Below are 26443 nucleotides of genomic sequence, written 5' to 3'. Positions count from 1 at the left end.
ATGTAATTATGAAAGTTTGAGATGGAGATGATGAAGACTAATGATAATCTGAATTGAGCATATGCAAATCTAAATTCTCATCATGTCAGCTGGGATTTATTGCGCACCCTGATTAAACTCTCTTCCTGTGACAGGCCTTCCAAAATCACTGCTCTGTGCTTAACTTTGACTTTATGAAACACACACAACAGTTTATTGTACAAAAGTGAACAGTCTTGTGTTGTCTGATGGGGAAAAGGGGAACAAACAAACTCTGGTCCCGCCTCTGCCTGCGTCCCATTGGTCGGTACAATCTGCTCTCTCCCACTGGAGCGAGTGTGACGCTCTGTTTCCTCTGTAAATGGGAGTTTGGGGAGTGTGTGTAGATACAGTATACGTGTGTTGTGTTGCCTTGCCTAAACTCCTGTGTATTTGTAGATACGTTTTCACCTGAGCTGTTTCCCTTCCCTACCTCAAACACCTTCCCAAACACACACACACACACACACACACAAACACGGTTTTGACTTGTGTCTGTCTGTCGGTGTCTCAGGTGATGCTGGTGGGAGATTCAGGCGTTGGGAAGACCTGTCTGCTGGTTCGCTTCAAAGACGGAGCCTTTCTAGCCGGGAGCTTCATCTCCACTGTGGGCATCGACTTCAGGGTAAGCACACATATGCTCAGAGGAAAAGTGGACAAAGTAAAGAAATGAAGGTGTATGAATGTTTTCATCATGGCTGCTCTAGCAGCAAACTTCATGCTTTGTCGGCCCCAAGTTGCAGCTCAAGGAAACTGAGATATCGAAACTTTGACACCCATCACTGACCATTCACTAAGCTTTCTGTTCTTGAAGTCATTTTGCAACATGTATCTATGGTAATCTGAGGATATATCTAGTTTTTGGTAACATTTATCTTGTCGTCTGAGTAGTGGTGTAGTGCAGCGTACAGTATACTCAGGTATGAGGTGTATACCTACTCATTTTCCAGTTGGCCACCCACTTCTAAATCCCCTCTGATGCGCATCTTCATTATACATGGTATTGAGCTCCCCAGGGATTGAGGCTGTTATTTTTCTCATTTTGACAATCTAACTGATGACAACACATCAGTTAAGGTTGTAAAGACTATGGCCGTTGGTAGTTGTTGTTAGTTTAGTTTAAATATGATAATTGTCATTTTATGGGATATTGTTGTTCGGACTATTAAGCTAAGACAGCTAATATGCGCTAACATCAGTTGTCACTTGTTTCCACGGTAAATATTCACATATTCTGAAGCCTGATGGAGAGACCAGTGTCTGTGCAGCCAGGCATGGCGGAGGCAGCCTCCTTTTATTGCCGAGCACTTGGGATTGGTACCGGAGTGAAGCATGGAGCTTACCGTCAAACTCAGCCTTTCCGTTTCTTTCGACACTAACTGACAACTTCATCGCTGACGACACAGACACCACGTGATTCCAACGTATTTATACTATTGACTCACAAGCCTTTGTTAGAAGTGGAAACGAACGTCAGATATCTTCCACAGAGATAAACAAAATATTCATTTTGGACCTGTCAAAATTTTTAAAATGATTATTTCACAATCATAACAACTTTTTTTTTTTTTTTTAAGGAAAATCAATACTTTTATTCAACATCTTTCTAAAAGCAATTTTTTCTTTTTTAATTGTCTACATAAAAATCAATCAATAAGACCTTGAAGTATCTTTTGGGGCATTTACACAGCACACTCATGTTCCCTAACGTGCCAGTCTGACAATTTATATAACTAATACGTTCAAGAAAGATGGGAGGAAAAATACAAACTTGGGAGTCTAAATTTGTCACTGCTGTTTGACAGACAGTTTGACTTCGAACACCTCCTTTTTGGCACTATAATAGCCATAAAGAGATGAAGTTAGGCCAACAGGGCAACTGGACAGGATGGGTGCTTTTATACTATGATAAGAAGTGAGTACATCCCCTTAAAAAAAATGACCTGCGGCTGTAACAACAGAGCTTTAAAAGTTTATGTGCTGGCTCTCTTCCTTTGTATGTGTCTGCACTGTATAAGGAGGTGACTTGCACGGTGTTTAACCCTGCCAGCAGCCCTAGATCTCCCCTCTGGGACGCAACGCATTTGAACTGAATGAAGCTAAATTAAAAAGGTAATTTAAAGTGAGGTTATTTATTGACGCTCTAATCCTTCTTTTACTGCTAATGGCTAACCCATTTTCCGTCTGTTGTGCCCTTGGGGGAAATTGCAGACGAGGGTTACAGTGGTGGTAAGAAAAAAAAAATGTAAGCGCCACAGCAGTGGACTAGAAGTGGTGACCCTTTCAGTGTTTTACTGCCTTGCTAGTTACCAAGCAAGTTCTATATAACTGCAGAATCTGACACAGCTCTTTGGGAAAAACCTTCCCCGTAGGAGGCATTCTCAGCCCTGTTTCTAGGATGCTGTCATCCTCAGCGACTTACAGTAGAACAAGTGTAAGAGGTTCAATTCCAGGATATTAACTCTGCTAGCAGGAACGTGTGCAGGAGCTGAAAACGCACTGTTGATGCAGCCCAGCAGGATGCCTTAGGCTGTGTGTTAATTGACAAAACGGCGTGGTATGTTAACAGGACCACATATAAAGCATGCAACGTAATTTGGTGTTTTGCCCTGGAATCAGGAGCCTTTTGGTTGTTAGTTAACCTGATTCCTCACCTGGGAAGCCAGTCTCTTAAGTAACATATCAGCTATAGCAGTAGAGGTAAAAGTACCACCAGCAGGATGTACGAAGCAAAGGAGCGACTTTGAAACAAATGCTGCTTTCCTGTGGCAGTGGCTGGGAAATTAGGACAGTGGTAGGCTACAGCATTGGACAGCCACGACTGTGTGTTGGACTAAAGACTCACTGAGTCGTTTCACAAGAAGCACCGCAGGCGATAGAATAGAAGAACTGTCTTTCATCTGCATTTCGTGGGGGGAAAGTCTTTGCAGACTTTGCAGGAAGAACTGGCCATTATCACTTCCATATACAAAGAGAATGTATTGAGCGTGCACATCCAAAAACTTTTACAGCATCTGGATCAAAAGATTTTATTGTTTTTCCTCACAAAGCCTCGTGGAAATCTCTGTGAAATGTTTACTTCATTAAATTAGATGGAAGCTATTGGTACAGCTGCTTTGACTTGTTTCTGCCCTCATTATCACTCCAGTTTACCGCGGGACGTCTTCCCTGGTACTGAGAGGTGAGATGTCATTTCAAAGCCACACCAATTAAAATACATAATTGTAATCACACAATTTCTTTGTCATTTTCTCTATTTCCTGGTGTACAGTCACGTCAGCACTCACATATTTGTACTTCTGAAGTTGCAAGGACCTTTTTTTGACATAATGTATTCCCTAGTCTCTAACCCTAACCATCCCTTACCCTATAACCTTAACCTGAGTCTAATTCTAACCGTAAAGGAATAGTTTAACATTTTGTGCAAAATACTTCTGCGTATAGCGTACACTTAAACTGATGTAATGGGCCTTTTTTAGGTGGTTAAAATACGTGTTTCTGCTTTCTACAGCTGCTTTACCTCGCCGTCAGACAGCCTTTTCCATCGGGAACTGAAACCGTTATATTTCTCTTTTCAAAGCCACCAGACTACATTCACAAAAACAGTAATTTTACCTCGCAGATCACAGGAGTATACAAACAACCCCACATCAAAAAATCCAAACTAACCCTTTCAGTTATTTCAAAACTTAGCATGGCTAACTTTGACTCAGCTAGTGCTCGCATTCCCATTATTCATAACCTTATTGATTAGCTTACTGGGGTAACCTACCACACGTTTTTTTTGCTAATGGCTGAGTGGGCCTTTAAAAAACTTAGCTTAGCATAAAATGCTAGCCTGGCTCTGACCAAAATAGAAAACAAAGACAACATATCTGCATACCAGCACCTCTAAAGCTCACTAAGAGACATGTTTGTTTAAGCCGTCTCCTGGCTATACTGTAGGTTCATATTTAGCCTACAGACAGAGTGGTATCCATCTTCGTCATCACCTAACTTCTGGCAAGAAAGTAAATAAGCAGGATTATCTGTCAATTTCAAGGTCTAAAAGTCAAGTAGGTTCTCAAAAAGATAGACACACAAGAGCGCACACACACATACATACACAGTCACACTGTGCTTGCTCAGTCCCCTTCTCTTTAATCTCCTGCTTTGTATATACATTTTTGATGTGTAGAGCACTTTGTAATGGATCTGTTAGTTGAAAGAGTTTTATTTTTAGAAACTTCAATATCTGGGCTATTGAGACTGAAGAACACTCTCGCAGTCTTTTCAAATTGCTCTGCTTCATCAGCTTGCTTACTTACTAAGATATGATAAAGGACATTACATGAATCCGCATGGTTAACACTTCCATATGCCATATGTTTTGTAATAATAATTTTGGATTTTAACTCCAAAAATGTGAGTGGAGTTTAGTGCTCCACTGCTAAAAATTATGCTATTTTTAAATAGCAGAACTCATTTCTGTGTTTCTTTAAAAGGAAAAGGCAGCGGATGATTACGAGTCTCCGTGATCAACATATAGGGTTAAATCGCTCGCCGCCATTAATGTCCCAGATAGAACAGAACAGAAGGTGCACACAGCTCTTTTGAATGACTTTTTAATAATGTTTTTTTTTTTACCACACTTGTTCTTTCACACGGTACGTTACCTACCTTGAGAAAGACCATGTGTGATGATGAATGTGGATTCTCATCTGTGAACAACAAACCTGGCTACATTCGTTTTGTTGAGTTAATTTTGTTTAACCCAAAGAGACCCACATAGACCCGTTTTTGTCTTTTTTAGGGAGGTACAGGGGGAGATATCAGGTCAATAGTAGATGTCACATAGAAGTGGTGTACATCACCTGAAAGCTGGGAACCTGAAGATTAAGTTGTTCCAGTCATAAATCAGAAATGAACATTAATCAATTAATTACGGGTTTAGAATTGACATATCTTGAGGTCAGAGGTCAGGGGGTCCCTTTGAAAATGGCCATGGCAGTTTTTCCTTACCAAAATTAAGCCTAATTTTGGAGTGTTATTTAGCCTCCTTCCCATCAAGCTAGCATGACATGGTCTAGTTTTATGTGATACCAGTATCTTCACTCTAGCTTTAAGTCTCCAACAGCCTCTTAAAAACAGTAATGTCTGTCGGGATCGCCGGAAATAGGTAGAAATAACTCCTGGGGCCAGATATCTACTGTACCAGGGACTTGTGGATGATTTGGATGTCTCTGTTCTGTTAACTTACTTAACCAGTGGACAAATATACCAAAAGCTAAGTGAATTTCTTTAATTCACTCTGTTCACTGATATTTGAAGAGATGTAATTATTTTTTTGGCACTGCATTTGCAGCTTGCCGCTAACACAGTGCAGCAGAGGTCCACTTGACTCTAACTCTGTGCTTAATTGAAACGGAGAAAAAATCTTTTTTATCTGATGTAAAATGTTGATATAGATAATATGCTACAAAGTCAACAGGAAGAAAAGGCTAATTTGTTGCTTTGTTGCTTTTCCTCATGTTGTTAAGTTACTTGGTCGTTAGTTTTTATGTCCTTTTTCTCTGACTGTTCGTGGGCAGTGTGAGAAGCTGAAGCTACAAAGTTCCACCGAAGAGTTCTGACTGTATAAAACTCTATCAGTAGGGGAAGAAAACAAGCTTGTTATCCGTTCACACTTCGACCAATTTACTCAACTGTTCAGCTTTGTAGGAAATAAACGCACCTCCATCCTGACTTTGGATGTATCTCACAGTGTGGATGTGGGGTCAGACTTAATTGCTGGAGCTTTTCGGTCCATCAGGCAGCAGCACTGAGCAGATACTGGGAAGGAAGGCTGATAGAGACGTGCTGTAATGTGCTGCTCTTTAGCTAAAAAGTTGATATATTGTAGCCGTGAGTGCAGCGGCGTTAAAAACCTGCATCTTTCGCAACGTCAGGAATGTGCAGCAGTGTGACCTTTTATTCTTGAGATAATGAGGAATAGGAGTCAGCGCCCCGTGGGGAAAAAAAAGAAAAGTTTTTGGGGGTAGAGCGCATCCTAACTTCAGATTTTCTCCATGTATTGATATTTCTCCTGACAATGAAATGATGAGTCAGAAATCAAACTTCGAACTCTGCTCTCAGACTTCTTTTTCCCTGGGAGAAGTTTGTTAGAATTGCCGATGAGATTTCTCTGTTTCCACGTAATAAGAAGAGCAGGGTGTATTTCTTCTTCTCCTCCCCACTGTCCATGATGTGTGTGTGTGTGTGTGCATTTAATTACATGTGCTACCTCTCATTTCCATAGCACGGCTTTTCTCCCTTTCATCACGTATTCACTCTGCTTGAAATGATGCAGCACAGCACCGGACCAGTTAATCATTAAACAAACAGCCGCACAGCTCGCAATGATGTAGATGTTTTTTTGGTGTGTGTGTGTATGTGTGGGTGTGTGTGTGTGTGTGTGTGTGTGTGTGTGTGCGTGTGTGTGTGTGTGTGTGTGTGTTGTGTGTGTGTGTGTGTGTGTGTGTGTGCGTGTGTGTGTGTGTGTGTGTGTGGCCCTGGAAGGAGCAACAACCTGCCAGAGCATGACGGGAGGATCATATTGACCACCCTCACTGCCCTTTAAAACTAATTGCCATGTGTAGATGTGTGACACATATACAGCATTATATGTGTGTGTGTGTGTGTGTGTGTGCGCGCGCCACCACTAGCGGCTTACTCTGTCAGGAGGAACAGCTGTGGGGAAACAGCTGGCTTGAGTCACATTTACCTACATCTTCACTCAGAATATTTCAAAGTTCTAACCAGCCAGATCGTGAATGTAGCTCTTTGTCCAGTGCTTTAAGAGCTTGTTTAAAGACTAAAGTCTGGCCTAGCCTACTGCAAAATAAATCATTTTAACCATTTCATACTGCATACTACTGAGGAACGTTTGTCAGTAGTATGTTGTAGGCGGTTTCGGATGCAGCCATGGACTAACTTTGCAATAAGAAAGCCTTGTGGGCCCTGGGTTTGCATCAGGCTCATCAAACTGCAACTACATGTCCCTTAAACTGTACTCATCAAAATAGTTCAAGGCAGTCAGCCTCTGTTGCGCATTTTACTTTGTGAGCCACAGGGTTAGATTGGGAGAAAGAAAAAATGCTTTATTGCTTTATGGCACAGAACTGAAATAGGTATGTATTCATCCAGAGCAAATGGAGCTAAAGCTTTCAGAGTTTGTGGTGATGATGCCAGATGGCGGAAGGAGTGAAGGGATAATAAAGAAATCATGTTCAACCTGTTTATCCTCTTCAGGAAAGACAAAGAGGAAAAACCCTTGATCCCAAAATGTCCCGTTTCTCACTGTAATTGATTTTGTGAAAATGTTGTGGCACGCAGAAGTCAAGGATTAATTTAATGTAGTTTAGTTTGGTAGTTTATGATGAGATTCATGAGATTTAAGAGGCAGTGAATTCAGTTGCTTGTTGTTGTCTATGGCAAGCCGTTCTAACATTTAATAGCTAGACAGGATATTCATTAGAGATATCTGCAACGTCATTTTGCCTAGTCAAAACTCTAATTCAAGATATCCCGAATGCGATTTTTGACTAGGCAAAACTCTAATTTTGGATATCCGTAATTACATTTTGACTATTCAAACTACTTTTGCCCTTCATGTGTATGGGGTTTTGTCATTACGGATATCTACAATTCAGTTCAGTATCCGTAATTCACATTGCGGATATCCGCAACTGAATTATGACTAGTCGTAATTCCAGTTCAAGATATATTTAATTCCCCTCAATTTAAGATATCTACACTGTCCTTTTCAGATATCTTAAATTAAATTATGACTAGGCAAAATGACGTTGTAGATATCTCAAACTGGAGTTAGGGATAATAAAAATGTCATGCGAGATATCTTGAATCAGAGTTTTGACAAGGCAAAATGACATCAGCAGCAACAGCAAGTGGGAGGTGAAGCTATTCAAACATACTATGGCTGCTGCACTGCAGCCGTATGGGTTTATAAAGTGTGTCTGGAGACAATAAATCTACAATACGCTGTAAACTTCTACTACAACTCTCTAGCGAACAAAGCTCTTGTTGGCCACAGATTCCTTGATGATGAGCTCTTTCTATTTCATGTCATTTTCTAACTATCTGATCCACAGCGGTCTCCTGACCACTCGTCTCACAGCCGGCTGCACATAGAGACCGATGTGATGTGTCCAGCTCGGAGGACTAAAGGCCCGTTTTGATGAAAATGAGGTTGTAGCTCGTTGTCTACCTCACTACGGTTAGAAAGAGCCGTCATTTGTGTTTTAACAATGTTTCGCTTACGAGTTATTGTGCCGGGAAGTTTGAATCTGTGAATATCTTTCACACTTTACCGAACTATTCAAGTTAACAAAAGCTTCTGCTGACACTGTTCAGACGCTTTGTTGGGCCGATATCCAACGGGAAGCCTTGATGTGCAACGTCATGACAACAATTCTGACTACCCATAATGAGGTTTGAGATATCTGTGACTGTTATTTAGGATAGTCAGAACTGAATTACAGATATCTCTAACTGTCGTTTTGACTAGTCAGAATGACGTCATAGATATCTTGAATAATTCTGGATAGTCAAGCTCAGCTGTTAAATGTTAAAACGGCTTGCCATAGTTGTCATCATCCAAACTGTTCCCCATAGCTTCCTTGATTAGTCTGGTTGCTGGCCCCAGTACATTCTCAGAGGATGTTTTGCAAGACTGAAATGTTGCAGTGAACATAAAGCTTGTGAGATTTACTCTTGCTTTGCAAGACTGGGAAGCAACAGTGTTCATGGGAAAATGTGTTAATTTTAGAGCTGGCAATGCCACTGCTGTGAGATAGAAACAGCTTGTCCTGGCCATGGGCTCCGTAATTAAATCAGTTGATTTGATTTTTTTTATAAATTATATCTTCAGTATTTGCATTCTGCTTAGATAGCTCATTCCTCTTTATACCTACCTGTACCTTGCATGCGTGCACATCTGCATTTCTGCCTTTTATGCATGACTACGTACAAGTGCAAACACGTGTGTGTGCATAGTGGAATGGGGCAGCCTTAGTGTCCTGATCAACAGACTATAATCAGTCAGCAGAGGACTGATGATGATTGCAGTCCCTCAGTGGCTCTTCAGGCTCCCAGACGTCGTCCATCGATCCCGGAACGCCCTTTTTTTTTTTTTGTGGCTGTGAATCTTAATTCCCCTGGTAATGACCGTAGCTATATGCTCAGACTGCAGGCAAATCTAATGATTTCTTTTAAAATATCTTTATGCTCGACTGTCCGCTTTGTGATTTACCGCTGACCACACTGGACAACAGCGGTTGTCATAGTAACGATGCACAGGTACACCGAAGGCAATTTTCAGTCCGCAATATGAAAAGGGTGAAAGGTAGTCTTCATTATGCATGCACCGGCACAGACATGCATACACAGATTCACTCTCTTATTCACACATCATCAGGACACAGTGCTAATGCTCTTTTGTCATCAGCTCCATATTGTTTAGTTGGTTTATTTGTTAGTGTAGGATGAATGATTGATATCTTCAGGGCCTCACTGTACATCCATGTTTTATATACGTGTATCTTTGGAATTGTGTACAGTTTGTCTGTGACCTGCTTATCCAGGATCTACTCACACAGTACTTCTCAAATAAGGACACTCGTGACTATCAGTTTGCGTAACACTGTGTGCTTGTGTCAGTGCTGTGAAATGTGTCTGGGTTAGACAGCACGAGGTTGTGTGAAATAGCACCCATTTCAAATCTTATCAGCTTTTTGTGTGAAATAGCACCAATTTCGAATGTTATCAGCCGATTGAATGGGCGTTATCAGTGTTTATTATCACTACCATTCTAATGCTTCAGACAGCTCCAAACTGCACCTACCACATTGTGAAAGTGAAACACAACGCAGTGAATTGAAACAAAACAACTTTAGGTTTAGGCAACAAAACTATTTGGTTAGGTTTAGGGGAAGATTAAAGGTTTGGGTTAAAATAATCATGTTTGTCATGTAACTTATGTACGTGGCGTTAGTTGAATAAGTAAGTTACAAAAGTAATGTCACGGTAAAATAAGTTAAAGTTGACTTGTGGTTTCACACGAGACACGAACAGTGGTCTCCTGAGTGAAAGTCCTGTGTTTGTTCGCCCTGAAGGGGTTTCTTTCACAACAATGACCTGCTAGCTGTACATTACCCCGCTTATTACACAACTACTTACTGAAGAAATCAATATTTTGACACAAAAACGGTCTGCCAGAGTCCGATATCTGAACTGCGCCCATGGCAACGGTCTGTTATACAGAAATTACAGACCGCAGAACGCCGTGATTGACTAATCAGAATCGAGTATTCAACGCAGCCGTGTAATAAATGACGGTCGTCTCTCACTCTCGCTGATGTTATGCCACACCCAGCGGGTATCTACGATACTGACACATTGGCACATTGGCAGTTGAACACTCAGTCGCCATCTTTCTGAGCTCAGCTGTCTGTTAGACTATAGAGACCGACCTCTGGTGAAGTGCTGTGGAATACAATACATCACATCAATACAGCATCATAGAAAGTGAGCATGTCTGTAAAGGGGAGACTCGTGGGTACCCATAGAACCCATTTTCATTCACATATCTTGAGGTCAGAGGTCAAGCAACCCCTTTGAAAATGTCCTTGACAGTTTATCCTCGCCAAAATTTAGTGTAAGTTTGAACTGTTATTTAACCTACTTCGCGACAAGCTAGTCTAGCATGGTTGGTACCAATGGGTTCTTTAGGTGATAGCGGTATCTTACTCTAGCTTTAAAACTCAGTCCGCTACAACTTTCAAAATCGCAAGTTGCGTCAATGCTTTAAAGAAATTAGTGGAGTTAAAACAAATTTGCGTTAATGCGTTGTTATTGCTTTGACAGCCCGAGTAGAAATATAATCTTGACATTCAAAAGTGGTGTTGGAAGTTGGAGAACTGCTCAGTGTTGGCAGAGGTTTTAGTTTTTTTTTACATCATCATCATCGTCACCATCATCATCATTTTCCTTCAGTTGAACTTGACACGAATGATGAAAAACCTCAAAATGCTCTCAAGTGGAAATAAGATCAAATGACAATCAAACGTCACTTAAAAAACAGCAAACAACTCAAAGTGCAGAATGGATCATCAGCATCATCGCCATCAAAAGCATCCCGTCGGTCTTCACCACATGGTCTGCTCTTCTCCTGCGGTGTCGGCTGAAAATAAGCCATATGCAGATGCACTTCAGTATTCATGAATAAGCAGAATGATGAAACACACTCATGCTAATAAGCCGCCACGGGACAAACAACACCAGGAACAGTACAAAGTCAAAGCCACATTTTCTCTACTCTTACATAACCCATCATTCCACTTCCTCTCCCCTTCATCCCTAATCCTCTCTGCTACTGTAGGGTTTCATTTACATTTACTTTGCCCCTCTTTTTGAGCTTGGTGAAGTATTCTTGTTGCAATATGTAATAGGATCCAGGTTTGTTAGTAGTGACGTGGCCCAGTAGACATGAAGAGCTGGTGACAGATATTCTAGTTGACAAAAGCACCTAGAGAGGCAGGCGTGCTGCTCTGCTTTGATTTTACCTTTTTCCCTTTTCGTCACACGACTCCTCAAGTGCTTGTTGGGTTCCCAGGAGACGGTTGTTACGGCCCAGTAACCATGACAACGATGCAAAGCAATGAATGCGTGGAAACGGCTTCTACCAGAGTCTGCTCGTTTGGCTGGCAGATGGCTCTCAGGCTTTTTCTGAGCTTCTGGGTGGACTGAGGTCCTTAGCTGGGAACGGGGAGGGTTTAGTTGTGGCGGAACACATATAGCAAGCCATGACCAAAATCTGCATTTTGTGACAAAGTTACAGATGGGTTTTTAGCCGGTGTTCATTTTTTTGGGCTCAGCAATTGCTTTGCTTCACACTCGCACAGTTCAGTGCGCCCGGAATTGGGAGCATTCCAGTTCAATCAGAGTCCTCCACAGAACAGCTCCACTGGAGCAAGTCAGCGTTAAAGTGTCGATCTGTGCGCCACACAAGATTTCACATGGAGAACAGATTTCTTTCTATGACACAGCATAATTGGATAGTTGGTGATATCAGGGCCATTTAACAAACAACAGTTTACATTCCACAGTTAAACACCAATTCCACATGGTGAGTTGTTTAACCCTTCAAAAACGCACTTCCCGCGGGCGGGCATTGTTTGCATGATCCTGTTTAAATTGACCTAATATAAAAACCATAATAGCTAGAGCATTATTTACAATTAATTAATGATGATTGTGCAGTGGAAAGGTAAGGGGTCTGTCTTTCGCATCATCACGTTGTACGCTCGTGATGACGTCATTATGGTACGTGCAGTACAAATCGTGGTGACAACACGTGGTGGCGCCAGAGTATTGTCTTGTAATGCCCGCGGGAGATTGTTGTTAACATGATCCCGTTTAAATGGGCGGGTGTCAGCTCTGTGTCTGTGTTCCAGGACAAAAACACAGACGCATCACCAATCGTATGAAAATAATGCACTTCCCCTGCCTAATCTGATAGTCTGTAGATATATAGCTTATACATGAAATATATTTTAATTAGGGCTCTTAAAGTTAATGTGATAATAATGTGTTAACGGAAATTCGTTTTGATGCCACTAATTTCTTTAATGCATTAACACAACTTGCGATTTTTACTTCGTAGCGGGCTCAGTTTTTAAAGCTAGAGTGAAGATACTGGTATCATATGAAACTAAGTAATCCATTGGTACCAACCATGTCATACTAACTTGTTGCGAAGGAGGCTAAATAACGCTCTTAACGCTGTTGTTGCCTGTTGGGCTGCAGTTTGCCATGTTATGATCTGAGCATATTTTTATGTTAAATGCAGTACCTGTGAGAGTTTCCTGACAATATTTGTCATTGTTTTGTGTTGTCAATTGATTTCCAATAATAAATATACACATACATTTGCATGAAGCAAGCATATTTGCCCACTTCGATGATGATAAGAGTATTAAATACTTGACAAAAAATCTCCCTTTAAGGCACATTTTGAACAGATAAAACAACGTGTGATTAATTTGCGATTAAATATTTTAATCATTTGACAGCCCAATTAATAAAATACAGTTGTTTCCATGCTGTGAGGTAGACAAAGCAATTACGTCTGTCTGTCTTTTCACATGAGGAGCGCAGTGAGACCCCGCAGATCCAAGCGGGACGTCAGTAGAGTAAGCGGCCCTTATTGTGGCCCGGGACACATTCACGTACACACTGCTAAAAGAATGAGGCCATATGCAGCCCAGACCACCTCTGAATGTGGTCTGAGCGATCAGATCTCAATGCGTCTCAACTAAAACGACTTGATTAAGGTTGGAGAAAGATCATGATCATAGTTGCATTTTTAGAAAAGGCCAGCGCTATAACACGGGATGTGATTGTATACCATTAGTGTAGAAGACAAAACAACACCTGCCCAACCTTCATCTTTTGTCTGCTCTCTTAAAACATCAGCTCCCCGCATTATCACTGATGTTCTCTCTTAATATACTTGTCTTTCTAAGAATCCTCCTGCTTCCACTTCATGAAGTTAATAAAAATGTACATCTGGTAGCTTCCCAATTCGATTACACACATTCATGCCTTGCTGGAGCGCACCACAACTGAAGCAGAGGACCACACTGCTCATTCACTTTCCCCCCGTGCACCTTTTCTCTGCCAGATCCAAACTGGCAACTGGCAGTGTTTCGTTCTGCCTGTGAGTTTATATTCGTATTGGCCTTGTAAGGTCTTTGATCAAGTCGTTCAAATGTGTTTTTATAAATAAATCTGACTTTGAGGAGTCTACCGCTGCACCTCGGGTTACTGTCGTCACGGGTGAAGACGAGATTTTATAATTAGAAATTTTAAAGTAAGGAGGCGGTGTCAGAAAATAAATCAAAAGAATTGCTTTCCGATTTAACAACAGCTCGTATTGTCTGGAACTCGCTCTGCTCAAAGATGACAGATGATGTCTCTGTGTGTGCGAGTTTGTGTTTGCACGTGTGTGAGTGAATTAGTGAAAGACGGATGGACAGAAAAATGTTGTTAACAAACTCCTTCGTTTGAAACCGCGCGGGGAAAGAATTTGTGTCTCAGTCTGTAATTTGTCACAGTAATGAGGAATCACAACACAGCTGTATTCACTTCTGTTCTCTCCATCTGCATCTGAATTTGCCGCTTCGGCTCACCAGTGCTCGGCTTTACACTACAGTACTTTTCAATCGGTTTCCGCAAATTATTTACAGAGACTTAACACTTTGAGCTGTCCCAGAATATTTGGGAAAGTGGTTACTGAGGCTTTCAGGGACACGAGTGGCAAATCGTATCACATTTCCTCCCATTCAAAACAAAGATATCCTTAATCTCTGTCCAAAGGATGGAAGGAATTCAATTATCTTTTAGATGGGAAAAAGATTTAATAAGTATATCTAGATGACTTTTTATACACGGCATAACATTACTCGGAAATTAATTTTACAATAGATGAGCAGACTTCAGGCCAACATAAGCACACTAGTTAAAGGTCCCATATTGTAAAAAGTGAGATTTTCATGTCTTTTATATTATAAAGCAGGTTTAAGTGATATATAAATACTGTTAAACTATCAAAACGCTCAATATACGGAGAAATACACACAGTCCGTATTCAGAAATTGTGCATTTGAAACAAGCCGTCAGGATTTCTGTCCATTTGTGATGTCACAAATATAAAATATATATAGACCATTTCACAGTTTTAAACGTAAACATTCTAAATGTGTCCCAGTTTATTTCCTGGTTGCAGTGTATGTGAATGACATCAGCTGACAGGAAGTAAACATGGACCCAAACTGTTGCCTAGCAACACAATTCCATTGCAATTCTGTTGAAATGCACTAAAACGGAGCGTTTCAGACAGAGGGTAAATACAGGCATATTCAGGCAGACAGTATGAGGAAAATAAAGTTTTTTTTTAACATTACAGCATGTAAACATGTTCTAGTAGAAACACAAAATACAAGTATGAACCTGAAAATGAGCATGATATGGGACCTTTAAACAGAAGAATGACAAACAGCAGAAAAACAGCCAAAATCGACCCCCACAAAGAAGCTCTCATGACAAAATTGATTTGAGTCAGACTCGAGATTGATGTGACTCGAGTCCCCCACCTCACCATTTAGAGGTCAATGGTCAAATAGACCATAAAGCAGGGTATGATTGAGGGCGTGGCTACCTTGTGATTGACAGGTCGCTACGACGGCGTTGTCCAGTCTTGGGAGTTCTCCTTGTTTATGTCTTACGACTTAAACCCTTTCACAGTGTGTTTTCAGTTCATGAAAGTTATTGTAACATTTTGGTTGTCTAAAAATGTCTTATTCAGCGTTCAGTTGTACTTAGCTCCATCCTCTCATGTCACTTCTGGTTGCAAAAAAACAAGATGGCGACCGCCAAAATGCCAAACTTGATGCTTCAAAACCGTAGTCCACAAACCAATGGGTGACGTCACGTTGACCACATTAACTTCTCATACATAGTCTATGGTTTCACTACATAGAAACAAAATTGCCGACAATTACATGAACTGCGTTTTTTGTTATGTATTCAAACATGTCAAAACAGGAGAAAAGAAAGAAAGCAATAAATATCAAAATCCCTGTAATAAGAAGTGTTTAATATGCAGTTATGCTGCAGCTAATGACGTGACAATTCACGGTTGCTGGTTGTCATATTAAGACGACACGCTTTGCCACTTGGGAGTTTTTCAGGAGCTCAGTCAGAAAAATAGTAGACCAACAGAGCAAGCGATGGAATGATTTGACACGGTAAACAGCGCTTGAATAAATACATCCAAACCCTCAACACAGGCTGAGATGACGCTGTAGTTTTGTATTGGTATTTACAGCAAGATGATTCAGAATTGATCAGGAATGATTTATTAAGGAAGTGGTAGGAAGTCTTGTCCATACCATAGACTTGTGGACATAGTCACCGTGACGTCACCCATTGGTTTGTGGACTTGAAGCCTCGAGTTCATCATTTTTTTACAACCAGAAGTGACACTAGAGGATTTGTGATTGGTCTGGTGATGTCAGGCTGTAGTGGACCAGGGGCTTCAAGGAACATTTAGTGCTTCTTCTGATTACTAATTCAGAGTAACCACCGCACACTTCTTGGGAGAGTTCTTCAAATGAGGGATTTTATGTTTCTTGAATCTACAAAATGAAGACTTTGAGGATTACCTTGACTAACCCCAAAAGTAAAAAGTACACAGAACACACTAGCAGACCCGTAAGCGAGCATCTGCACGACAATCATGCATATTCATAGACTTGAAGAGAACAGATGTTTCAGGCTTCAAAATTAAGAAGAGCAGGTATGCGCCTTCATCAATCAGCAAATTTCTGCTTGGAAAGCTTTATTATGCAGCTTTGTGAGATCCTCTGATAAATTAGACAAAATATAATGTGCTTGGATCGAAAGAACAACCATAAAGTACTTTTAATGAGAAAGGAAGGACGGAGTTCACCAAATAAAACCAATATGTAGTTTTTATATACTGTAAGAGCGAGATGATGATGAAGCGAATGTGTGCGTGCCCTTTTCATGTCGTAGATCAAACTCCCTCATATTTAATCCTTATCATTATAATGTGGTGGTCGGGTGAGGGGGTACCGAGGTGATTAATTAATGCTCCTGCGATGCGTCTCCTGTGGAAATAATATAGTCACCACTCCGCCAACCATAATGAATCAACTCTAATCCCACTACAATGATATTCACAAATCACAGCTGAAGACGGCAGCTGGGTTGTATTTCTCTTTTTAATGTGAAGGTGATTCTGAATTTGGCACAGATTTATTTTTTCATTTCCCTCCACTTTAGGAGAGCAAAGTGTACCTTCACACACACAAACATGCATACACACAATCTATTTTGGAAAAAGCTATATTGATGTTCGGTTCAGCGTGTGGGTTGCAGTTCATCTTTTTGTCCTTTGTAAAAAAACATAAATTAGTTTCACATTCCAGTCAGTATTGTTTTAGTCAACAAATAAGCTATTAAAGACTTTTGGGTCTAGTTTATGTAAGTGAAATTTTAGTCTCTTTAGGCATACAAATTCAGCTGTAGCCATCTTTTGATGTGAGCAGTTAATATGGTTACATACTACTCACTGTGTCAGGATTAGCTTGAGGAGAGTAGCTAGAACGTCAGATAACAATAATATTCCTTCAGGGAACATCTAGACCAGGGGTCAGCAACCTCTACTGTCAAAAGAGCTATGTTAGGCAAAAAAATAAAAATAAAATCTGTCTGGAGCCGCAAAACATTTGATCATTGTGACGAAAGTAACACAGTTTATAGTCTAAGTATATATATACTGTAAGTCTAATGCAGTGAGGGCCAAAGTGCAAATGTATGACGGAGTGTTAGGGCCACATTGAGGGAAAACAATATCTGAGATTTCCAGAATAAATTCATAATATTACGAGAAAAAAGTCATAACTTAACGAAAAAAAATCTGAATTTTATGAGGATAAAGTCATAACTTAATGAGGAAAAAAAGTCATAATATTCCGAAAATAAAGTCATAACTAAACGAGAAAATAAGTCGTAATATTACGAGAATAAAGTCATAACTTTACGTGAAAAAAAGTCGTAATATAATGAGAATAAAGTCATAACTAAACGAGAAAAAAAAGTTGAATATTACGAGAATAAAGTCATAACTTTACAGAAAAAAAGAAAAAAAACACGTGAAAATACTACTTAATATTATTATGACTTTATTCTCATGATACTACGACATTTTTCTCGTAAACGTCTGTCTTTATTCTCATAATATTACGACTTTTTTTCTCTTAAACTTCTGACTTTATTCTTATAATATTACGACTTTTCTTGTCGTAAACCTATGACTTTATTCTCATAATATTACGACTTTTTTTTCTCGTAAAACCTATGACTTTATTCTCGTAATATTATAACTTTATGATGAAGATGGTGCTTTTTCTTTAGTCGGAGGTTTTTGTAGTGAAATAACTACAAAAAATACCGCACTTTTTCAGGATCCTCTGTATGAGTACCTTTCCTTTTAGTTAAAGTTATCATTAAGATTTATGTAAAGAAAGATCGACCACACACAATGTATTCGCAACAGCTTATATCTCAGTTTACATAAACTAAGTAAATTGCAGTTTTAATCACTGTTGTTATAGCATTCTGTCAAAAAACAACTTCATGGCTTTATAACAGTTTTGTTTTTTTAATTGAATTTTAAGCTGTCGCTCACCAAACTAATTCATTTCTTATTACCTTTAAGACCCCATGTTAGGATATGACGTCCTTCAAGGTTGTGATCCTAAAATAAAACAACCAGGTAGCAGGAAATAGCCTCTCACAGAATGTTTGAAGAGTAGTTGACATTGATTACAAGGATGAGAACACCACGTTGGAAGGATGACAAGACATTATTGCCTCTTCCTCTATCACACAATAAGACATTGCGTAATCTATGTAATGCTGGGTTTGGTATTCTATAACGTTATCCTTTTTCCCATGTTATATTCTGATCAATCCAGTCTCCCACAGCACAGAACTCAACTATTATTTTGTCAAGGAGAAAAACGTTAAACATTGTAGCCTTAAATTTGATGATAACATGGCAGCATGGCCTTGTAAACTAAGATTTACAGACCTCACATGGCAACAACAGCATGTACATTTTCACAGCTATTATACACAGGAAAAAGAGGACAAGGTATTTGATCTGAACAACAAGGACTGGAGCTCAAAGCTCTGACAAGCCCGTCAACATGCTGCTGAAAATAGTTTGCTCTGCGTTGTAGCTATTTCAAGGCTAATACAACACAGAACTCTGTCAGTCTGCAAATCACTGTTTCTGTGCTCTGTGGCTATAGCAACGTCCTATGTACCCTTCAATGTATGCTCACATGGAAAAAATCACATTTTGTTTTAAGGCTTGAACTTACAGTATAGTGGTATGCAAGTAGCACTGTGCCTCAGCGAAGATAAGCTGAGTACCGTCCCCAGAAAATCATGGCACTAGTATCAACATAGTTTATTAGCAAAATCTACATTATTAACCACTGTTAATAACAGTTCTTCACAATTGACCAGTTAACATAATGAAATTACAATAACAATTAAATAATTGTAAATATTAGTCCTAATTATGATTTCTTGACTTTCAGTAGAATCGTCTTGAAATGATGTGAAAGTATTGTGTTATGATTTTACAAAAGTATGTAATCCACAGTAATGATTTTGAGCACAATTGAATTATAAACTCACTAAAGGTGTACATTTTATTGAAGATTTGGTTTAATGTGTTATAAGTAGGCTCATTTTCTCATAGACTTCTATACAATCAGACTTCTTTTTTGCAACCAGAGGAGTCGCCCCCTGCTGGGTGTTAGAAAGAATGCAAGTTTAAGGCACTTCTGCATTGGCTTCACTTTTCAGACCAGGAGGTTGCCCTCTAGTCCCAAACAAGAAATAGTCTGGCACATTACCACCCAATAAATGACAATTTGATGTTTTTTACTTAAAAAAATATCTAACTTTTCCAGTTAAATTCTCGGGCCATCCTTGCCATAACTATATTAAGTTGAATGAAACCACATTAGTATACGCAGTGAGTATGGTCATCCTGGATTAGTGTCCAAGGACAAAACAGACTGTCTGAAATAAAATCTCCAAGGGCTCATTTGAACTATTGAAAAAGGACCTCAGGAGGCTCCTTGGTGAACTCCTTTATAAAGACTTCAAAAACCCGGATAGCTTTTCAAAAAACATTCAAGTGCAATTAAAAAAATACCCATTTCAGATGAACTCCAGGTGGACCCTGTATATTTTCAAATACTGCACTGGATTCTGGGAAACATGCACAAGCAGAAGTAGTTGTATAACACAAAGAGGGCATGTGTGTGTGTTGACTGCAGTGTAATGCTCTTCTTTCTACTCCTTTATCACAACGCAACACTGCCTCTCATGAGTGACCTCGGAGAGTGAGGGATGAACAGCTGGGCCGTGGGGTGGGGGTGGGGGTGGGGGGAGCGGCGTACGCACATACATACTCTATATGTACACAAGAAAGCAATGGACTGCATGACTGCACTTACAGAATAAAGAGTTTTAAATGCCCAAGACACCATTTACCATCTTCTATCCTCTCATATCTTCACTTCCTTCTACTCATTTTCAGTCTTTTAAGCTGTATCTCTCTTTCCCTCCCTCTCACGTTCCATCCTTTCCTTGTTCCATCTTCCGAAAACAAATGTCAGTACCGCTCAGTAATCACAATGATCAAACTCTAGTCTCCAAGAAAATAAAGGCGGAGAGGATGAAGTAAGGCAACAACTGCCAAGATGTACTACTTGGTAAAAACTAATTTACTCTCCAGCTTTTGATTATCATAAGCAAACACTTTCCCTCCTACACATACAAGCCAAGCAGGACTGCATCTAGAAAACAGCAGCCTTTAGTCCCTCATCTTCGTCAAATCGCAGAGATACGCGGTGACTATTCATCAAGCTGTCAGCCCCTACTTTCTTTACTTGACAATATCAAAGCCTCAACAAAATGCCGTAGTATAACACAGTGCTCCCTAGAATACTTTAACTAAAAGAGCTTGTACACTGTGTCCTTTAAATACGGAGAGATAACACTCGGGCTTAAGCAGAAGTTTTAAAGCCCATGACTTATTCTCCCAGAATGCGACATGCCGTAATAGGATTTCCAGCCTATTGTTTGGATTATACTATCATGTCTGGGCAAGGATTGAATGGTTTTTAGGGGCATTACATCCTGTACAGTTAAAATAAGGGCTTCTATTGAGTCTATTCTAATGTCCAGACAGAGCCAGGAAGCTTGTGGAAAAAATATTCCAGATCAATTCGTTGGGGATGAGCACTTCCTCGTTCTTCTATGTGATTGTCCAAGTATATACTGTAACTTTAAAGATGCATAAATGTTGATATTAACAACGGAAAAAAATGTAAAAGGTGTCATTTGTGATGATGAACCCTCAGATAGTTATCACCTGACTACAGTTCCCCTCAGCTCTATTGAGCCTTTAACCATCTTTCAGCTCATTGTTATGGTTTTATGGCCCGCAGCTTTACGATTTTGATTCAGTCTCACTGCTATCATCAACCTTGTTTCCAGTTGCAGCAGACAGCTGTTTTCTGCAAAAAGGTTTGATAAACCGGCTGCCCACATGGCAGACTGACAAAGTTTGAAATTGGCTGCTGAACACATGGAGGATTTCAAAGCTTAAAGTTAAAATCTCGAAGATCTCCGTTTCGTTCTCTTTGGCGGCACCTCTGGCGATAACCGATAATTGCTGGTTTGTTTTTCAGATTTGAGTTTGTTTCTTGTTCTTTGGATTTGCACTTGCTTTTGAACACATACAGGAAAATATAAAATTATATAGGAAAAAAAGTGGAACCAAAGATTACGATATTTTAAGCTGGGCATACACTGTACGATTTTAACCAGTTTCTGGCCCGAATTTCATTTTAGTGTTTGCAGTGCAGTGTACAGGGGGGAATGAGGACCGATTAACTCCTCCCAACCGGCCGTCGGACAGTTGGATTAATTTCTGAGGTGTCAGAAATTTTCTCGCACAGTTGAAGCAGAGCCACGAGCCGATTCCCCAACGTCAGTGCCTTTTTTCTGCTTTTCTTACAGTAATCCGAGCGTAGCTATCAAAATAACAATGTAAAATAGATAAAAAACATAGCTAGCTTACCTCCAATTCTCTCTGCAAAATGGAGAAGCCATACTGTCCACATCTAGCATCCTAGCCACCTGCGAGTCTATATATGCCGGCGATTCTTTTTTTTAGACGTTTCAGCAGGCAGGATGGCACAGATGATCAAGGCAGCATGTTTCTGCCTAGTTAGCATTGTGACCTGTACAGACCTCTACTGCAAATAAAACTTTACCTGCCTCAGAGCTTTCAAATGAATCTTTATTGACAACTGTCAACAGCCAGAACGGCCTTCAGGGGCCGACGGGATGTGTTTTTTTGTCTATTTTACGTGTGAGCACTCAGGTCATGTCTGATGATCGGACCGTACAGTGTGAGCACATAAATCGTGAGCTTTGGCTTTACATCGCAAACGATCTACCCGTACAGTAAAAGTAGGAATTACAACAACATTTCTAAAATCCTACAGTGTATGCCCAGCTTTAGAGGGCTTACACAATCAATACGCACCGCACATATGAGGGACAAAGACATGAAAAAGAAACATTGCCGACTTCGTACCGTAATCATTGTAACGGAGGCCCATAAAATACAATTGTGCTTCAATAAAATTAGCATGGATGGAATATCCATGATATAAGTGCCCATTCAGATCCTTTTACTGCTGCGGCGAGTGATTTCCACCGGGAACCTGTGTAAAAGCAGAGGTTAGGGCAATGTTAATGCCCTCTCCAGAGATGGAAAGAGAAGACAAGCGAAACGGACCAAGCTTTAAAGTGGACAAGTCAGACTCGCCGTGGTTGGCTGCCCCCGATTCTAAATCTTTGCAGAGATTTGTGACAGCGAGACAAAGAAGGAAAGGGAAGGAGAGAGCCCTCATGGGTCGGTAGCTATCCAAACCGTAAGCCAGACTTCTTAGAGACAGCCAGAGAGACATATCTCATATTAGGTACAGCTATGGGAATAGTCAGCGTAAGGAGAGGTTAGACCTGTAGTGTAATACGGGAAGAGAAGGATGAAGAAAAATGGTAAGGTCTAAGGAGTTTGATGTGTGAACAGGAACACAAGGGTAAAGATTTCAAGACTTTGATGGACAGATGGAGCGGCAGGGATATCACAGAGGTCAGGCCAGAGCACAGCATGAGGGAACAAGACTCTAGGAAGGGAGGAAGAAGAGAGGCTGAGCAGAGGAGATGAAGTTTTGAAAAGGGAAGCAAGGGGTTATAAAAGACAAAGAGGCACGTACAGGAAATTAACAGATGGGGAAAGTGAACAAGTGGGAAAGAAAGAGGAGCCAGAGAGGGTGACAAATCCAGGATTAGCTGGTCTTATTGCCAGATGCAGGGTGTTAGCAATTCTGTGCCAAACCACTGCAAGATGAGTGGAGAGGAGGAGGGGTTCAGTAGGACTATAGGGCTTGCAGACTAGGGCTTGGTCTGGGAAGGCTCAGTGTGCATTTACGTGGGTTAATTGTGTTGCTATTTGTGTTAACTGAAATCGATTTGTAGCCTATTGGATCAGTCTTTAGCCAGTTTTCACATAAGTGTCGGCCGTCAATCTGAACAACAGACTATTGATAAATGCTTTGTTTAACCTACAGTAATTATACAAGTGCACCACTCTCTTGGCTGCCTTAGCTTTCATTTTGAATTATCCTTGGAGCTTCAAACCTTCACATTTTCTTTTCTATACACTATTCAGTCTGTTCAGGAAAGTTAACCTTGGATCAAGACTATGGGTGCTTTCACACCTTGGGATCATCTGGTACAGACCAAGGGGAAAAAATGATACATTGTTGCATTTTAGTTCTGGTCTGGTTCCTGTTCACGCTGACTTTTTTACAAACGAACCAGAGGAGTAAACATTAAGTTATACAGACTGACAGATTGGACAGTTTTAACGATTGTCATCCTGCATCATCAGGACCCACATCAGAGGTTTATGCAGCACTTTAATGCCTCTGATGTGTATATTTATGTTCTTTGAGTAAGAACTGATTATAAGCATTATTCGTATTATTAGACTGCAAATTGACTGCGTGTTATGATGAATAATGGTAGAGAAAGGACTGTACAAAAACCTCTTTGCGCGCTCCCAGGTGACTGCTGCGATCGCTTAGTGCTTAGTACGCATGAGGCGTATTACTGTGGGATCGCTGTCACACACTTTTTAATGGTGTTCATGAAATTGACAAAGTACACAGAGTCGGATACACGCACAGCAGTTTTAACAGCTTTTGACCTATTAATCAGGGAAAATACCCGCACTGACGTGATCACTTCCTGAACAGATTTCACGATCAGCAGATGGATTTATTAGTATTTTAGCTGTTTAAATCATGTTGAAATCACATCTGTGCTATCATAAAATCCTGTGTTTGATTCGTTTGCTTTTACACCACAAACGAACCGCACCAGAGTCCGCTTGGAAGCAGACCGACACCGGTTGTTGTTTGGTCCGCACCAGGGTTCGATTGACAGCTTTTCACACCAGTCCAAAGGAACCGTACTAACTGGGCAAACGGACCTGAGTTTGTTTTACCGAAACCAAACGGGTTAGACGTGAAAGCACCTTGAGAGTCTAGAGCCACGCTAGCCACTTTGTGAAGCTATACTTACATTATACTTGCATTTTTTGTCCAAGGTGTCATGCCCTCATACTCCATAGGAACAAGAGCTAGATGTCATCAACAATTGGAAGTGAACAGAGCGTATCTCGAGCTAAATGCTAACATCCATCCGATATTTGTTGAGATATTTCAGAGAAATCCAACAAGTAAACAGTAATATGTGCAGTATGTAAGGCGTCCGTTTCAAGGGGTGGCAGTACCTTAGTAGGGTGTGTGAATATTGCACCCTGCAGGACAAATTAGCACACAGGCTGTCCACTGAGGAGACAGCTAAGAGAATATAGAATTGTATTGTATTGTGTAAAGATAGCAATCATATCATATCCATACATAGTCAGTAGGAAACAGCTGTTAAATAATAATAATAACTATATATATATTTTTTATCATACTGGTATTGGATCAGTACTTGGTATCGGCCGATACCGCAAGTTCAGGTATCAGAATCGGTATCGCAACATCTCTAATCTTTAGCATGAGCAGCGATAAACACCATGCTGAATATATAAAGAAAACTGCGCCAACTATAGACCACAATTAAATCTACAGAAAGTCCAAAGGGAAAAACATCCCAATACCACTCAGAGTATTTGACTGACAGATGATCTCTGAGAGTGCTGTTCAAAATAACATCGCAGCAGCAAAGCATAGCGGGTGTCAACAGAACTGCTGTAACTCGTGTCAGTCGTTGCACTACGACACAATCTTCCAGTTAATGATAAACCAGAAAACAAATACACATGCCTCTGTGTCTTTCATGTGGTACCTTTCGTCTGAATGAATGTGCTTTCTTATTGAAGGCTGTGTTGGCTTTTCATCGAGAACCAGTGTCCATTTCCTCTAGACTGCTAAGCTAACACGGCAGGCTGCTCCTTCTGTTTGAAGAGCTCACTTAAGACGTGTGTGTGTGTGTGTGTGTGTGTGTGTGCGTATATGTGTGTGCAGACAAAATGAGGAAGCATGGTTCGATACAAACAAGCAATTGTAGTATATTACAGCATTCTATATTAATCAATACATTGTTCTTTTAATGCGTTCAAGCGACATTAAAGCTGCACTAATCAATGTTTCTGATATTAAAGGCACCGTTTGTAGTATTTAGGGGGATCCATTGGGAGAAATGTAATATAATGTTAGTTTTCTTTAGTGTATAATCACCTGAAAATAAGAGTTTTTCATTACCTTAGATTGAGCTGTTTATATCTACATAGGGAACAGGTCCATGTTTCTACAGTAGCCCAAACACTGGCTCTAGATGAGGCCATTCGTGTTTTCAGTTGGTTGCAATCTGCAACCTCACCGCTAGATGCCGCCAAATCCTACACACTGCACTTTTAATAAGGGATCAAATGACTATTTGTAATTTGAAAGACAACCCTCTCATAGTGTCATAAAGAATTATCACCATCTCTATGGTTCCTCTCCGCTCTACTGAGCTTGTTAGCATCTTTAAGCCCCTTGTTTGTTTTTTTTAGGGCCGCAATTTTTGTAATTTGGTTCAACAACCTCATGAGAACCTACAAAAATCTCTGATAAACCCACTGTACGTTACCTGTCCAGCATCAATCCATAAACAGACAAAGTTAGCGACTAGCTGGTGAACAAAGTGGAGCATTTTAGCAGCTAATAAGCAAGATATTTCCCTGAGCAGTTGGTGGAGACCAAAAAAAAGCTGAAAGCAGAGTGGATATTGGACGTATATCCATCTGGTGGCCAGAAATACGCATCTCCAAATGAATGCTAATGTTGCTCCGTGTCTGCTGGAGTTATAAATAGGCAACTCTTTGTGAACACTTTATGAAGTAATGTCAGTTTTGTGTTTGTAGCTTGTTTCGCTGCCTCCAAGTGGCCAACAAAAGTAAATGAATGCTGCTTTAAGACTATTTAAAGACTTACTTTGTTACTTGCCAACTAAGTTGCACTTTTGTTGTCTAGTCTTGCACCTCGGATTGCAACCATCAGTCCAGAGTGAAAGTTTTACCATTTGGTTTTGACTCGATGAAGAACTGGTGGCACATTAAGATAAGGTAATATTATAT

At 40.3% G+C, this 26443-nt stretch overlaps 1 protein-coding gene across 1 annotated transcript in view; it reads left to right on the top strand.

The window, feature by feature from the left end:
• LOC119479656 (ras-related protein Rab-26) overlaps positions 1-26443 on the top strand; it is a 97377-nt gene that overhangs the window by 4989 nt on the left and 65945 nt on the right. Inside the window, exon 2 of the mRNA XM_037755484.1 lies at positions 533-643. Within this exon, the coding sequence (XP_037611412.1) occupies positions 533-643 (111 nt within the window). The remainder of the gene's footprint in view (positions 1-532; positions 644-26443) is intronic.

Source organism: Sebastes umbrosus, chromosome 20 (assembly GCF_015220745.1).
Source record: "Sebastes umbrosus isolate fSebUmb1 chromosome 20, fSebUmb1.pri, whole genome shotgun sequence".
NCBI classification, from domain to species: domain Eukaryota; kingdom Metazoa; phylum Chordata; class Actinopteri; order Perciformes; family Sebastidae; genus Sebastes; species Sebastes umbrosus.
This window is presented reverse-complemented; position numbering and strand designations above follow the sequence as displayed.